This window comes from Diaphorina citri, unplaced genomic scaffold, assembly GCF_000475195.1.
Source record: "Diaphorina citri unplaced genomic scaffold, Diaci psyllid genome assembly version 1.1 scaffold270, whole genome shotgun sequence".
Classification (NCBI taxonomy): domain Eukaryota; kingdom Metazoa; phylum Arthropoda; class Insecta; order Hemiptera; family Psyllidae; genus Diaphorina; species Diaphorina citri.
In genome coordinates this window covers 165,273-181,096 of record NW_007377707.1, presented here as the reverse complement: position 1 = coordinate 181,096, position 15,824 = coordinate 165,273, and the positions used below count along the sequence as shown (strand labels likewise).

The 15,824-nt window shown below is 36.7% G+C and overlaps 3 protein-coding genes across 4 annotated transcripts in view; all 3 read right to left on the bottom strand.

Moving 5' to 3' along the window:
* LOC103506883 (protein no-on-transient A) overlaps positions 1-15,824 on the bottom strand; it is a 47,486-nt gene that overhangs the window by 11,310 nt on the left and 20,352 nt on the right. The gene's annotated exons all lie outside the window — the stretch shown is intronic.
* Positions 1-15,824, bottom strand: part of LOC103506884 (SUMO-conjugating enzyme UBC9-B) — a 39,775-nt gene that overhangs the window by 12,740 nt on the left and 11,211 nt on the right. Inside the window, exon 1 of one of the 2 annotated variants that reach the window (XM_008471307.3) lies at positions 10,076-10,208. The exons of the other annotated variant lie outside the window; for it this stretch is intronic. The gene's annotated coding sequence lies outside the window, so the exon portion shown is untranslated. Of the gene's footprint in view, positions 1-10,075; positions 10,209-15,824 lie in introns of those variants that run through there. 2 annotated transcript variants of the gene reach the window in all.
* LOC103506891 (SUMO-conjugating enzyme UBC9-B) lies at positions 7,419-12,050 on the bottom strand. The gene is made up of 2 exons (XM_026821884.1): positions 11,938-12,050; positions 7,419-7,582 (listed from the first exon to the last, which is right to left on the bottom strand). Exons 1-2 carry the CDS (start codon positions 12,020-12,022, stop codon positions 7,434-7,436), a joined length of 234 nt encoding a protein of 77 aa, XP_026677685.1. The 5' UTR covers positions 12,023-12,050; the 3' UTR covers positions 7,419-7,433.

Below are 15,824 nucleotides of genomic sequence, written 5' to 3'. Positions count from 1 at the left end.
TTATAGAGGGAGAGAGAGGATGGGGGTGAAGAGTTGAGTGAGGTACTTTATCATTTTCATTACTATTGTTGTATGAGTGGGTATTATTCTATTTCACTTTTCCAACCGGCTCATTTTTATTTAGTAGGGGGCAGGAAGTTGGATGAAAAACGGCTGTATGATTGGTACTTATGTCTAGTACGTTATTTCGTGTAAAAAGTTGAGCGAAAACCTGGCTCCATTATTTTAGGTGCCTTTGTTTTATATTTTATGCCAATGGCAATAGGTAGGTACTTGAATCCAATTTGTAAAATTCTCTGTTTTGTCTTCATGGTAGGTAGGGTTAGTGTACAAGTTCACAACAAAGTCAAAGAACATGGGTTCAATCCCAGCCAAGGCATGTTATAATTTGGACTCTTTAGTTTAGTCCTATTCGGAGCAGCATAAACAAGCATTATTAATTAACCTACATATTTTGTCGATATTGGGGTGATCTCGTAAATTGTACACTTATGTAGGTAGCTACTTGACCGTTTGTTAACATTGAATATTCCGACCCCCCCCCCTTTTCTTCAATAAAAAGGACACAATGTTTGTACAAAACTTGAAGTCAAAAGTCCTTGTCACTATTGATTTGGAAAGGACCTTTGGTAATTCAAGTTTCAAGTATTGTGTGTCAGGAAAAGGAAAACAAAGTGAGGTAGGTAGGTAGGTAGGTATGTCCTTAATTCCTTAGCAAGGTGAACTTCGAGTACCTACTTACCTACCTACGGGGGGAGTTCCTCTGTTTTTCCCCCACCCATATCATATGAATACTGACTTCTTTTTTTTTTTTTTTTTTTTTTTTTTTTTTCACTAATTAGAACGTAGGTACGTACGAGGGAAATGGTTGTGCATTTTTTATAGTTTCCATTTGCACTATTAAATGCGTGTAATGCCAGCCTAGTTAGCTTAGTTGGTAGTGCGTCTGCCTTTTAAGCGCTAGGCCGCGGGTTCGATTCCCGCCCGGGGTGGATTTTATCCTGATGGGATAATGTTCGTTCTCGGAACGGCTGGGTTTCTCCTATCCTGTCTTCCTTCTCTCTTCGATTTCGGGACGATAAGACCATTGCAGTTACAGTTCCCTCTGTCAAACCTCTTAAAGAAAAAAATCTCTTTTGGAAACTGCACTATATTCACTATAAACCATAGGAAATCAAAGATCATGCTCCATCGGAATTGGTTCCGTTTCTGAAAGCTAGGAATCGACCATTTATTTATAATTTTTACCCATTTGCAACTGCTCCATTACTACTAGATCAGTACTAGGTCCTTGGCTATCTATTCAAATAGAAAGCAAACTAACTAATCAAATTATCTACTTGCCAGCCTGGTTAGCTTAGTTGGTAGTGCGTCTGCCTTGTGAGCGCTAGGCCGCGGGTTCGATTCCCGCCCGGGGTGGATTTTATCCTGATGGGATAATGTTCGTTCTCGGAACGGCTGGCTTTTTCCTATCCTGTCTTCCTTCTCTCTTCGATTTCGGGACGATAAGACCATAGAAGTTACAGTTCCCTCTGTCAAACCTCTTAAAAAAAAAAAATAGGAACAAGCAATACCTAATTGGATACTGCTGATCTCTCTAATTTCAAATCAGGACTTCAAGTTGTGGCTAGCAGCACAATGCTAAGAAGGAGAAAAACTATACCTTACTCATTTTCTTGGTTGTGTATGCCCAGTTACCTACATATTAGGTAATATCTAGGATCAGGATAAAATCCGCCCCGGGTGGGAATCGAACCCGCGGCCTAGCGCTTACAAGGCAGACGCACTACCAACTAAGCTAACTAGGCTTGCTTTTTTTGAAGGTTTGTGAATCCATGATTCAATATTTAACGTTTATAAAGCCAGCCTAGATAGGTTGAAAGGTGGCGCGTCTGCCCTGTAAGCGCTAGGTCGCGCGTTCGATTCCCGCCCGTGAAGCCGCGTCCATTCATTATTTGTTTATTTTCTGTTGGTTCCGGTCTAGGCTAGGGTCGGTTCTCCCTTGTGGACACCTATTTAGAGCTCTCTAAGGACTGCCCTCTATGAGCAGAAAATATTTGCAAACCACACGACGTTTTTTTCGTGTGTGGAATGAAAGGTAGGGAATACAAAGTCATTCAAAGGGTAAGGCCCAGGTTTAAAAGAACTGTTAATACGTTGTTACAGTTTTGGGACTTATTATTAATTTATTTATACAGTAGAACCTCGATTTATTTCAACTAATTGGGACCGAGGGTAGTTGAAATGATCGAGGTTCTACTGTACTTTTTAGTTTTTAATTTGGTTGTGGATAAAAGTTTGGTCAGAAGTTTTTGACTGAGAAGTGAAACGCTGGGAAAGGTGTTGGTTTACTTTGTTATTAGAAGTTTATATTTGAAGTTATTTATCTTTTGTTTATACTCGTATTGTTTTTATACTACCTGTCACATAAATTTTGTGGTACATATAAAGAATAATTATATGAAACAATTTTTACAACTGAACAGTATAATTTGTTCATTTATATGTCTTTCTTCTTTCTTTGTGTAGGTTAGGTACCTAATCCTTTCAGAAACCATATTAAAAAAGCTCTTTCTTAACTGCCGGCAACAAATCTTCAAAGGGGAGAATTAGAGTTATAAAAGAAAACCGGCAGAAAGCTTAATGAAATTCGTTAAACAGGGCCCCGACAACGAAGTTCAAAAAGTCCAAGTAGAATTCGGAATACAGGCCCCTCTTCGTTGAATCAGAGAAAGGAAAAAAAGACCTCCTTTGACTCCTGATTGCCTACCTATTCGAAATCGATGATTTTTCTCAAAACTCGTGCTAAAAGTACTTTTTTTTTTTTCAACGAAAAACAGCCGATTTCGATATAAACACACCGTACCTGTGAACCAAACATTGAATTGAGCACAAACATAAGTGAACAATAAAGACTAATGGTGGATTTCACCCATGACCCATGACTCAATGAGAGATTCCACTAATGGGTGAATTTTTAATGATCCAAAAAGGAGCTTTTAATGACCTAAACAAGAGTTTAAAAATTTCTCCTTTTTGGATCACCAAGAACTCCTTTTACTTTCCTTATCCTATAGGAAGGAAAATAATGTAATCGGGTCAAATTTTCGATGGTCAGATTTAAGTGCCAAAACATGTTTTGAGGTCCCTAGAGCCTAAATCCAAAGTTTCAGCCATTGGTCCGTGTGGGTGTGTCTGTCTGAAAACAAAATATCTCGAGAAGGGTGTGGTCCGTGTGTGTGTGTGTCTGTCTGTCTGTAAACAAAATATCTCGAGAAGGGTGAGAGCTAGAGACTTGAAATTTGGTATGTAGCTGTGAAATGTGACAAGGATGCGACACGAAACTTTTGGTTAAGACCGGTGCAACGCTTGGCGGCATTTTACCGCTTTTTGGGGGTTTTCGCTGTAATTTAACAATATCTCGGGAACGGTATGAGCTAGAGACTTGAAATTTGGTATATAGTTCACAAATGTAACAAGGATCAGGGTGTCTACCAAAATGGAAAAATAAAATTCCCTGACTTTTCTCGGTTTTCCAGTCCATTTTTTCCAAATTTCCAGTCTACTTTTTCAAGATTTCCCACCCTATTCCCACTGTGTCACAACAGATTTTTTTCTTCTTCTTCAAGTAATGTTCCCAAGCCTGTTGAACATTAATTCTCCAATTTTTTTTCATCCCACTAGGGTAAGGGCTTTAAGTCTCCATTTGCACATGAATACTGCACCGCATTTTTTTTTTTTTTATTTGTATTTTTCGGTCCACACATCTCACACATCCCTGGGGGACATGAAGGTTAATACGAAAAAGAATGAGGCCAGCGATGCAGGCAAAAATTGTGCGAGCGTATACAAATCTTTAAAAAACTTAAAAATTTTACAGCACGTCGCAGGCGAAAATTTTGGTTTCCATCATCAATTATTGCCGGTTAAAAAAAGAGCTGAAAAAAATCTGCGTTTGCCTGAGATCCGGATACCATAACTGCGCAGAATATCGCGAACCAAACCGCGGATACTGCGCACAGACGCGGATACCGCGCACAAACCCGGGATATCGCGAAACAAAACGCGGAATACCGCGAACCAAACGCGAATATCGTGAACCAACCGGCGGATACTGCGCACAGAACGCGATACCGCGAACAAAAACGCGGAATATCGCGAACAAAACGCGGGATACCGCGAACAAACGCGGAATATCGCGAAACAACAAAACGCGAATACCGCGAACAAACCGCGGATACCGAGAACAAACCGCGGATACCGCGAACAACCGCGGATACCGTGAACAATCCGCGGATACCGCGAACAAACCGCGGATACCGCGAACAACCGCGGATACCGTGAACAATCCGCGGATACCGCGAACAAACCGCGGATACCGCGAACAATGCGCGAATACCGCGAACAAACCGCGGATACCGCGAGCAAACCGCGAATAGGTGACTTATCACAGAAGAATCGATGAGGACCTTCCGCTTATGAAAATGAAGGGGAAATGAGTAAATTAATTCCGAACTTCAAACCTATGGTCAAAATGTAGGAGAATCCTCCCCTCAACCCCCTACATTTCCCCTGACCCCCTACATGGTTTTTGGTAGTAGGGGGTCAAGGGGAGGTTTCTTCAGACCTAGATTTTTGTCAGAGCTCATTCTCTCTTCTGCTTTCAGACTGGAAGGTTCTCTCTGCTCCCCCTCTCCTCTCTGTGATATCTCCAAATATTTTAACATGATTTTTTTTTATTCAACAAACAAGACTTTCCATTAGAGTATTTAAGATGACCAAGGAGTCTTCCCTATGTAACTTTTCACGAGAAATCAATCGGTGTACATCTGTACATGTAAGGGTTTTAGGAATGATGGTTCACGAAACATGCGCTTGTAACAAGCCAATATCAAAAAATTTCGAAAGTTATATCCACTTTCTTTTTACACCAATAATTTACAACATACAGCCTGATTTCCTCGAATTCACCATCAAAAATTTTGTCAAAAGAGAACGAATGTGCCATCAAATTCATTAGAATGCGACATGAAACTTGGTTGAGATAGGTGCTGCGGCTGGCGGTATTTTGACCGCTTTTTGGCGGTTTTCAACTATATTGAACACTCAAATAAACATCATTCAATAGGATAAGGAAAGTCGTGTGATGTTCACACCAGATTTTTTATTTTTTTTATCATAAAAAACTCCTTTTTGGATGATTAAAAATTTTCCCATTAGTGAATTCTCTCATTGAGTCATTGGTGAAATCCAGATAAGTTCAGAAATTCTAAATAGACCTTATTTTCCTCTTCTTGTCTTTTTTGTTTTTTCATTGTAAATTAATGTTTCAACTAATAAATGGTTGTCTGACCCTCAGAATTATTGCTAGGTACCTACTTTTTTCAAGTATAAAAAAAAACCAAAAATAAAAACTCATTAAAAAAAAAAAAAATCCACTGCTAAAGCTCACAAGACAGAAAATAAGTTCGGTTAGCAGTCATGGAACCCTGGTTGGTTTTTTTACACATTAAAGTCACCAATTACATTATATTAGTTGTATTTTCCTTTCCGAAGCAATTCCGATAGCGCGCCATCTTGGATTTCCCACGGTTTAGTACAGGCATTATCACGCAACTTTTTTAAGTATAAAAAAAACCAAAGATAAAAATTCATAAAAAATCCACTGCTAAAGCTCACAAGACAGAAAATAAGTTCGGTTAGCAGTCATGGAACCCTGGTTGGTTTTTCTACACATTAAAGTCACCAATTACATTATATTAGTTGTATTTCCCTTTCCGGAAACATAGGCGATTCCGATAGCGCGCCATCTTGGATTTCCCATGGTTTAGTACAGGCGCTATTACGCCAAGAGGGGAAATTCCGAAAGGAAAATACTACTTTTCCGTCCTTCAGGATGAGAAAAGTCTAAATAAAAATCAATCTCCAACTCTGGTTTATTTAGTTTTAAATAGGTATAAACATACATAGGTAGTGAAATAGAAAGAAGTTAAAAAAAGACCTTTTTTCATATCCTTATACATAAATATATTTACAAGTAAATTAGAATTATACAATACAAATGCTTGCATTGTGGAGAAAAGAGAGATTATAAGTGATGCTTACAAGAAAATGGTTTCAGTTGGCATCTTTTCCCCCAAATTTCAGTGAATCGCAAATTGAACGAATCTCAATTTAAAACAAATACAAAGATGTGTGTTCCATCGCCGTTTATAATTACTTGGCAATGAAATAACTCCTGCATTAGACTCGTGTGGTCTGTGTCATACCATGCCCATCCCGTGTTATGTCCCTCATCAGAAGGGGGAGAGGAGACACAATACTTCCCCTGAAGGTGCTGGGTCAACACAAGAGCACCAAAAACTAAAATTGTTATTAAAAATATTTCCAATAAAAATGTTCTTTTTCACAAAGGTCGGGGACATTGACCATCAGGCCATTTTCCTACGCGCGTACCAATATTTTTCTACTATGAAATAAAACCTTTTTTTTATTTTTGTCATTATGGAGTGTGTAAAGAGGAGGAAAATTGTGGGGGGAAAAGAGTAAAAGTAATGATGATGGGGTTAAAGAGAGTAAAAGAAATCCTGAAGCTGTCATAGGATTGAATTTGAGATGGGCAGGGGTAGGACACAAAAGGACAGGGAGAATGGAATAGAAATAATAATCTATATATTTTTTTTTCTAAAAGGTGTAAAGCCAATAGGGAGCGCGTAGTGCAACGGTAGCAAAGTAGGGGAAGTGGAATGAAAAACACGCGTCGGGTTCGCATCGCACCCACGTCGGAATGAAAAACAGACCTTAGATAACAATAAGACGTAGGAGCAAACAGCCCTAAAGGATGGGTTAAAAGCTCCCACGAATCATTAATATTTTACTTAAAAGTAGATGACATCAAGATAAAATCCGTCCCGGGCGGGAATCGAACCCGCGGCCTAGCGCTTACAAGGCAGACGCGCTACCAACAAAGCTGAAAATTTCAAGTTTTAATGCAACAATGTTGCAGTCTGTATATCCCTTTGTTCCAAAAAGATCGTCTGTCACAAAGAGATCATCTGCTGTGTAAAAATTGTTATACCCCTATATTTTATATTTTCGTGTTATACCCCTAAAAGAAGTATTTTCATAAGGTTTTAGGCCTGATTGAGTATTGAGGTTTCCATAGGGACCCTTATGAAAAATTCTGTAGTCTGATTTTGATGAAATGTGGCAAAAATGTTCAACACATAATAGAAAATTTCCAATTGGATTTTGCACCCTAATTCTTTATCCAAGCTACTCGTTTACCTTAGGAGGCCAAGTGGGGCCCACAAAATAGCCAGTCCTTGAATTTATTATTTTCATGTTATTTCTTGACCCAGCTTTTTCAAATTTTCGAACCTGGGTCTCCTGCATGCAAAGTTCAAACAGTGACCATAGACGGAAAGAATCACTCACCAGTAAATAGTGTAGGCTTCTGCTTGTGCCGGATCCTTGATGTTGGGTTCGTTGAGCAGATCTTGAATGCCAAGCAAAATCTGTTTGATGGTGATGGCTGGCTTCCAGTCTTTTTCCTCATCCAGCAAAGATAAACACACCGTACCTGTGAACCAAACATTGAATTGAGCACAAACATAAGTGAACAATAAAGACTAATGGTGGATTTCACCCATGACTCAATGAGAGATTCCACTAATGGGAGAATTTTTAATGATCCAAAAAGGAGCTTTTAATGACCTAAACAAGAGTTTAAAAATTCCTCCTTTTTGGATCACCAAGAACTCCTTTTACTTTCCTTATCCTATAGGAAGGAAAGTAGGTAGCAATACCAGACATCTGAAAATTATTAAATATTTCCAATGAGTGAAAAAACTTTAGACCACAGTGAAACCCATTCAAATTTGAGCATTCCCCCTCTTTAAGGTGCTTTAATATACAGAGAGCAGGTCATTCCGATACCTCTAGATTGAACAGGTAACAGGTAACTAAAAGACAGGAATACAGAAATATTCAGCATTTCATCTCGAGTGTTTTTTGACAACTCCTCAGCCAATGCAAAGCTGAATTGGTCAGCAGTACATCATGTCCCTGAAATTTAGTGTTCTATTTTTATTGACAAGCCAAACTTAGTGTTATTCCAATACCCCTAGGTTATATTAAGTTGAATAGCTAAAGATCATTGAAAGGCCAAGTGAACAAAACTTCTCACATTTTTCCTCCAAAGCATAAATTATAGGTATCATTGACATTATTTATGGCCGAGGCCACAATCAACGTTTAAACTGAGTTTAAATTTAACTCTTGGATTGAACAATATGATTGGTTGATTTTTTGCATTTTCCGAGTAGAAAACAATAGCACCACAACAGAAATGACACTATTCAATTATTACATTTCAATCTCTATCCTTCCTCAACCTCATCTCTCCACATCTGTTCTCGTCTCCCTCCTTCTTTTCTCCTGTACGGTTAGTTTCTCAACTTTTTTTACTTTCCTTAAGCTATAATAAGGAGAGAAATGTATTTATAGTTTTTTAGTTGTTTCTCTAGACCAGTGGTTCTCAAACTTTTTTTGCATGGTGCCCCCTTTGGGCATATTCTCATTTTTTCATGCCCCCCCTACACAACCCCTTGGTATATTATTTTTACCTATGGGTTTTATGGAATAACAAAACGAGAATTTGAAACTTTGAGATTTTTTTATATTCAAGTAAGTACTTAGGTTATCTATTTATAGGTTTTATGAAATAACAAAACAAACCAACCTCAGTGGCTCAAGCAGTTAGTGTGGGAGGAATTTCAGAACTGGAGGTTAGGTGAAACAGCAGTGATAATGAGCAGGGTAGACTAATTTCTGAATTTTCTGACAAGAATTAATCAATGTTAACATAATTAAATAAAATACTAGAGTTGGAGACTAAGTACCTGGTAGGTTTTAGAAAAAGCCCCCCTGATTTGTCTCCAGCCCCCCCCCCCCCAATCAAGGGGGGACCCCCGGTTTGAGAACCTCTGCTCTAGACTGTATTTTGTACATGCCCAAACCATCTCAGTCTACCCTTTTGTATTTCCTTGCCTAATGGTCCTATTTACACTGTTTCTCTGCTTTTCTCACTCTATCCTTCCTTGTTAGTCTACAAATCTAGTGCAACAATCTCATCTCTGTTTTACACTTATCCTCCTGAGTCCTGAAGTCTTTTCAAACTTGATAGTGCATCCCAAGTGTCAAGTATACTCAACAAGGTAGTGTAGAGTCCCTGAGGGTTGGCTGGTCTTTACAGGGTGGTAACAAAAAATTTAAATTTTTGAGGGTAAAAAGGTATATTGGCATGAAGTCGGCAAAATTTTGAATCAGACGAGTATCATTTGAAACTGCCTTGATAACTCCAAGGAGGTTAAATTTTGAGAAGTGCACAACTACTTCCCACTGGGACGTAAAGACTATAGCGAGTTAAAAATCCCCGGGACTGAAGTGCTATGAAGTTTGAGTTGAGTATACTTGACTAAAGGCGGTTTCAACCCCAATAAATGCCATAACTTGACAATCCTCTTTAGTTTCACCTTACTCAGACTGTGGTCACAACCTATATTACATTTCTCAGGCATCTCACACAAAAAGAGGAAGTTGAGCCTAATTTCATCTCCAGGTGAGACATAGATTTCTAATTATTCATGATTCATGCCTTTTAAATATGAGAGATAATTATGCAGTTAATTGATTTTTCACGTGTTTATTTTATTTATTTCTTTCTAATTTTATTTTGTCACAGCACTCAAACTCAGAACCACCATCTTGGTCTGAGGATTGGCTATGGCCACGGATATCCGCAGAGTTGTGGGTTCAAGAACCCAACAAATGTAACTTTTTTTTTTGACATATTCGCAGCAGATACACAATCCAAAAGGTATGCACCTTTAATTAAGAGTTGATTTAAAAAGAAAGACAGTTTTTAATTAACTTTTAGTACAAAATGTGAACGAACGCAAGCAGCGAAATGGCTGTTAGATCCTAGATGCTTCTAGAACACAGTACGAAACATAAAGAGGGGGTGATAAAAGTGAAATAATTCAATGTACATATGGTTTTTCGTGGAACTTACCTTTTAATTTGTTCCTTGAGTTATCTACTGATAAACTGACAGGAAAAGCCGAATAAAATTCTTCTTTTGTAGAAAGCAAGAAAGCGCTCAACTTCCAAAATCCGAAATGTTTTGTTGTGAAGCGAAACATAAAGAGGGGGTGATAAAAGTGAAATAATTCAATGTACATATGGTTTTTCGTGGAACTTACCTTTTAATTTGTTCCTTGAGTTATCTACTGATAAACTGACAGGAAAAGCCGAATAAAATTCTTCTTTTGTAGAAAGCAAGAAAGCGCTCAACTTCCAAAATCCGAAATGTTTTGTTGTGAAGAAAAAAAAAAAATTGTGCTCGTTGTTGATCAGCCGGAGGTACATTAGAGCGAACAGCACGGACCACCAAGGGAGACAAAATACATTAGAGCGAAAAAACTCAAGCTACCCAGTTAACCTGAGAGAAAATTTTCTTCTTTTTTACTGCTTTCATCCTTTTGGAACTGAAATTCATAAGCCTGAAAAAAATGCTTCTCAAAAGACTACTGGCTTAGTCAATCAAGATAATATAGTACAATAGAGAAAAAACATATAGTATTTCAGTTGATGGAATATAGGTTCATTTTCTTCCTTTTGACGAAAGTTATCAAGCTACCCAGTTAACCTGAGAGAAAATTTTCTTCTTTTTTACTGCTTTCATCCTTTTGGAACTGAAATTCATAAGCCTGAAAAAATGCTTCTCAAAAGACTACTGGCTTAATCAATCAAGCTAATATAGGACAAGAGAGAAAAAATATATTAGGGTATTCCAGTTGATGGAATAGAGGTTTATTTTCTTCCCATTTTGAAGAAAGTTAATGGAGTATTTTCTTCATATTTTGACGCAAGTTAATGGAGTATTTTCTGCATTTTCGACGCAAGTTGATGGAGTATTTTCTTCATATTTTGACGCAAGTTAATGGAATATTTTCTGCATTTTTGACGCAAGTTGATGGAGTATTTTCTTCATATTTTGACGCAAGTTGATAGAGTATTTTTCATATTTTGACGCAAGTTAATGGAGTATTTTCTTCATATTTTAACGCAAGTTGATGGAGTATTTTCTTCGTATTTTGACGCAAGTTAATGGAGTATTTTCTTCATATTTTGAAGCAAGTTGATGGAGTATTTTCTTCGTATTTTGACGCAAATTGATGAACTATTTTCTTCGTATTTTAACGCAAGTTGATGGAGAATTTCTATTTTGACGCAAGTTAATGGAGTATTTTCTTCATATTTTGACGCTAGGTATTTAATGGAATATTTTCTTCGTATTTTGACGCAAGTTAATGGAATTTTCTTCATATTTTGACGCAAGTTGATGGAGTTCTTCATATTTGAGGCAAATTGATGGAGTATTTACTTCATATATTGACGCAAGTTAATGAAGTATTTTTCTTTATATTTTTAAACAAGTTTAATAAAATGTTTTCTTCATATTTTGACGCAAGTTGATGGTGTATTTAATTCGTATTTTGGGTTCAGCTAACAGTGGATTTCCTGTAATTGTCTCGTACGTTGATTCAATAGTTTTCTCATTCCTTCTTCATACAAGTGGAAGGAAATAGCTAACTGAGGTTAATATTGAAGGTATTCTCTACCACATAACCCCTCAGGCTCTATTATATGGTCAAATTTTTACACATGAGGATAAATTTCCATGCCCCAACATTTAAGCCACTGAGACAGGTCAAAGGACTAGTAGGTATAAACAAAATAGCATCAAGAAATGACTAGCAACACATAATGTCCCTGTTGCCTGTCCAAATAGCACCCAGACCTTATGTTCCCTAACTTCAGTGATCTATTGGGAAAGACTGGTCTGACAAATTTTTTAATCAACCTTCTCACCTGATGGGTAAACATTAGGGTGGAATAGAGGTGGCTCAAACTTGCACTTGGGTGGCGTCGAAGGGTAATCATCTTTGAAGATCATTCTCAGCTTGTATGAGCCAGACTCCCAGGGGGTCTGAAAAAAAAAAAATCAGACTCACATAAGATAAAGTAAACTACCTACTTATGTACTTTTTTTTTGCTTTGAAGATTATCTAAAATATCTAAAAGCTCTATTTCAAGAGATTGTATGCTAAAACAAGTCCAAGACAACAGACTAGCACATTGAAAATCAGTAGATAACTCAAGGAACAAATTAAAAGGTAAGTTCCACGAAAAACCATATGTACATTGAATTATTTCACTTTTATCACCCCCTCTTTATGTTTCGTACTGTGTTCTAGAAGCATCTAGGATCTAACAGCCATTTCGCTGCTTGCGTTCGTTCACATTTTGTACCTTCTAAAAGTTAATTAAAAACTGTCTTTCTTTTTAAATCAACTCTTAATTAAAGGTGCATACCTTTTGGATTGTGTATCTGCTGCGAATATGTCAAAAAAAAAGTTACATTTGTTGGGTTCTTGAACCCACACCTCTGCGGATATCCGTGGCCATAGCCAATCCTCAGACCAAGATGGTGGTTCTGAGTTTGAGTGCTGTGACAAAATAAAATTAGAAAGAAATAAAATAAACACGTGAAAAATCAATTAACTGCATAATCATATATGGAGGACTTTTTTTTTCTTGGCAGGTTTAGCTACAAATCCCTGAAAAACAAAAACATAGAATAGTTTGAATTTTCAAATATTTACCTACTTAGGTAGGTAAATATACTTCAGGTACCTGAGTAAGTACCTACCTAAGTAGGTACCTGTGTGTGTGTGTGTGTGTGCATTTGACTGGCATGGCCACCTGTCCTCCCCGTACGTAGCTCCTCAAATTTCACTTTAGTATCCATCACACCTCCATCACTAAGATCACCATAATTTACTCAACTCTATTTCTTTATTTTATTTAATCTATTCCTCTTTTCCTCTTCTCATTATCATCATTATTGTTATTGTCAATTTTTTTTTCACAGAACAATTTTTTCGCTATTTTTTCAGCTGAATTGTGACAAATTGCGCTAGATTACACCAAGTTGCTGTTTGAAATATTTGCACGTGTCCACAGAGACATTCTCAATTGCGTCCTTTTTGTTATCAGTTGAGTGTTTCATCTCCTAGAAAGAATATTATTCTCGTTGGGTACTGGGATTTGGGAACAGTTTGTATTCTCGTGAGTTCCTGCTGAATTGAGATAACAATCAACACAACAAAACTCACAGCTGAAAAATGTAAACATAAATACATTTCAAACCAATAATAATATTAATGAAGTAAACAACAAGGAAATCGGATTAAGTCAAATAGAGCAGGTAGTAAATCTTCTAAAAAAATGCAGTCTTCACCAGATATGTGTTGTTGTTCTCACATAAATCAAAAATAACCCATAAAGTTAATTCTTTTCCTTTAAATAATACTGTCAACATCATTAGATAATAAATAATAACAATAATAACAACTATTTTTTAACATTTAATAACTATCTACTAAAATGGTAAATTCTCAGGACAAGATCGACACCCACTGCAAAAGTAAAGCAGTTAGGTATTTCATAGAATTTTTTGTGGCCAAGTGAATGTGTTTAGCAGAATAGACCTTCATATTTTGACGCAAGTTAATGGAGTATTTTCTTCATATTTTGACGCAAGTTGATGGAGTATTTTCTTCATATTTTGACGCAAGTAGATGGAGTATTTTCTTGATATTTTGACGCAAATTGATGAACAGACTATTTTCTTCGTATTTTAACGCAAGTTGATGGAGAATTTCTATTTTGACGCAAGTTAATGGAATATTTTCTTCATATTTTGACGCAAGTTGATGGAGTTCTTCATATTTGAGGCAAATTGATGGAGTATTTACTTCATATTTTGACGCAAGTTAATGAAGTATTTTTCTTTATATTTTTAAACAAGTTAATAAAATGTTTTCTTCATATTTTGACGCAAGTTGATGGAGTACTTCGTATTTTGGGTCCAGCTGACAGTGGATTTCCTGTAATTGTCTCGTAGGTTGATTCAATACATATTTGAATGAACAGGTACTTCTCTGGGACCCTAATATTGGAGTATTTTCTTTAGTCTTTAGTCCCACAAAGGCAGCTTTTTTAGACAGCTAATATAGATCCTTATGAGCTAGCCAGATTATAAACGAGATTTTTGAGGAAAACTATTTTTCCGAAAAAAAGGTGTTCTTCCCAACTTCGCAGCCATGACTCGAAGTTACGCCACTGGTCGAAAAAAGAAACAGTCGAAAGAAACTCTCCATTTTGTTTTCATGTTGCAGCAAAATATTTTTTTGATAAACAATGAGCAGATGTTCAAATACGTTCATTGCGCAGTTTGTATGAGTTCTTCGTTTTTCTCTACACTGTGGAACAAGAGGCATGTTCCCTGTAAAAAGCATTGCGTAAAAAAAGACCGCGCGAGCTTTCACACACACAAAGAAAAGAGACAGAAATTTAGTTATGTGCACAGAACAATATTCTTCAATTGAATAAAAATTGGGGTAGTCGTTTCTCAGTTCCGATTTGCATGTAGGAAGAAAAGTCAAGTAAAGTCTAGGAAAAGAGGTCAACAGAACAAAATTTTTTTTTTTGATAAACAATGAGCAGATGTTCAAATACGTTCATTGCGCAGTTTGTATGAGTTCTTCGTTTTTCTCTACACTGTGGTGACTGTGGAATAAGAGGCATGTTCCCTGTACAAAGCATTGCGTAAAAAAAGACCGCGCGAGCTTTCACACACAAAAAAAGAGACAAATTTAGTTCTGTGCACAGAACAATATTCTTCAATTGAATAAAAATTGGGGTAGTCGTTTCTCAGTTCCGATGTGCATGTGGGAAGAAAAGTCAAGTAAAGTCTGTAGGAAAAGAGGTCAACAGAACAATTTTTTCGCTATTTTTTCAGCTGAATTGTGACAAATTGCGCTAGATTACACCAAGTTGCTGTTTGAAATATTTGCACGTGTCCACAGAGACATTCTCAATTGCGTCCTTTTTGTTATCAGTTGAGTGTTTCATCTCCTAGAAAGAATATTATTCTCGTTGGGTACTGGGATTTGGGAACAGTTTGTATTCTCGTGAGTTCCTGCTGAATTGAGATAACAATCAACACAACAAAACTCACAGCTGAAAAATGTAAACATAAATACATTTCAAACCAATAATAATATTAATGAAGTAAACAACAAGGAAATCGGATTAAGTCAAATAGAGCAGGTAGTAAATCTTCTAAAAAAATGCAGTCTTCATCAGATATGTGTTGTTCTCACATAAATCAAAAATAACCCATAAAGTTAATTCTTTTACTTTAAATAATACTGTCCTTTTCAACATCATTAGATAATAAATAATAACAATAATAACTATTTTTTAACATTAAATAACTATCTACTAAAATGGTAAATTCTCAGGACAAGATCGACACCCACTGCAAAAGTAAAGCAGTTAGGTATTTTATAGAATTTTTTGTGGCCAAGTGAATGTGTTTAGCAGAATAGATAACAATAAGAAATACCTAAACACACAGTAGTGACACTAACAACCAATAATCTAGTGTTTTAGTGATCAACTGATAAAGAACTAGTAAAGAATTTTGGTGTTACCGACTAAGAAGAACTCAAAATGTTTCTTTTCTATGTTGGAGGATACATGCTGACGTCTTACTTGTTGTTTAAATATCCAACGTTATTGCATAAGAGGAAAGATGTCAAGTTTACCTGCAGAAACATAGCACACCGTGGAGGTAAGTTTAACACTAGGTTATAAAGGGTTAGATTTCTGTTATTTTGAATATTTTG

What these genes read in the sequence shown, in the direction of transcription:
- LOC103506891 (XM_026821884.1), bottom strand. Translation starts at nt 12,022, where the DNA reads ATGATCTTCAAAGATGATTACCCTTCGACGCCACCCAAGTGCAAGTTT. An exon ending in CCCTAATGTTTACCCATCAG is followed by an intron (nt 7,583 to 11,937) that starts GTGAGAAGGTTG and finishes TTTGGTTCACAG; the next exon opens with GTACGGTGTGTTTATCTTTG.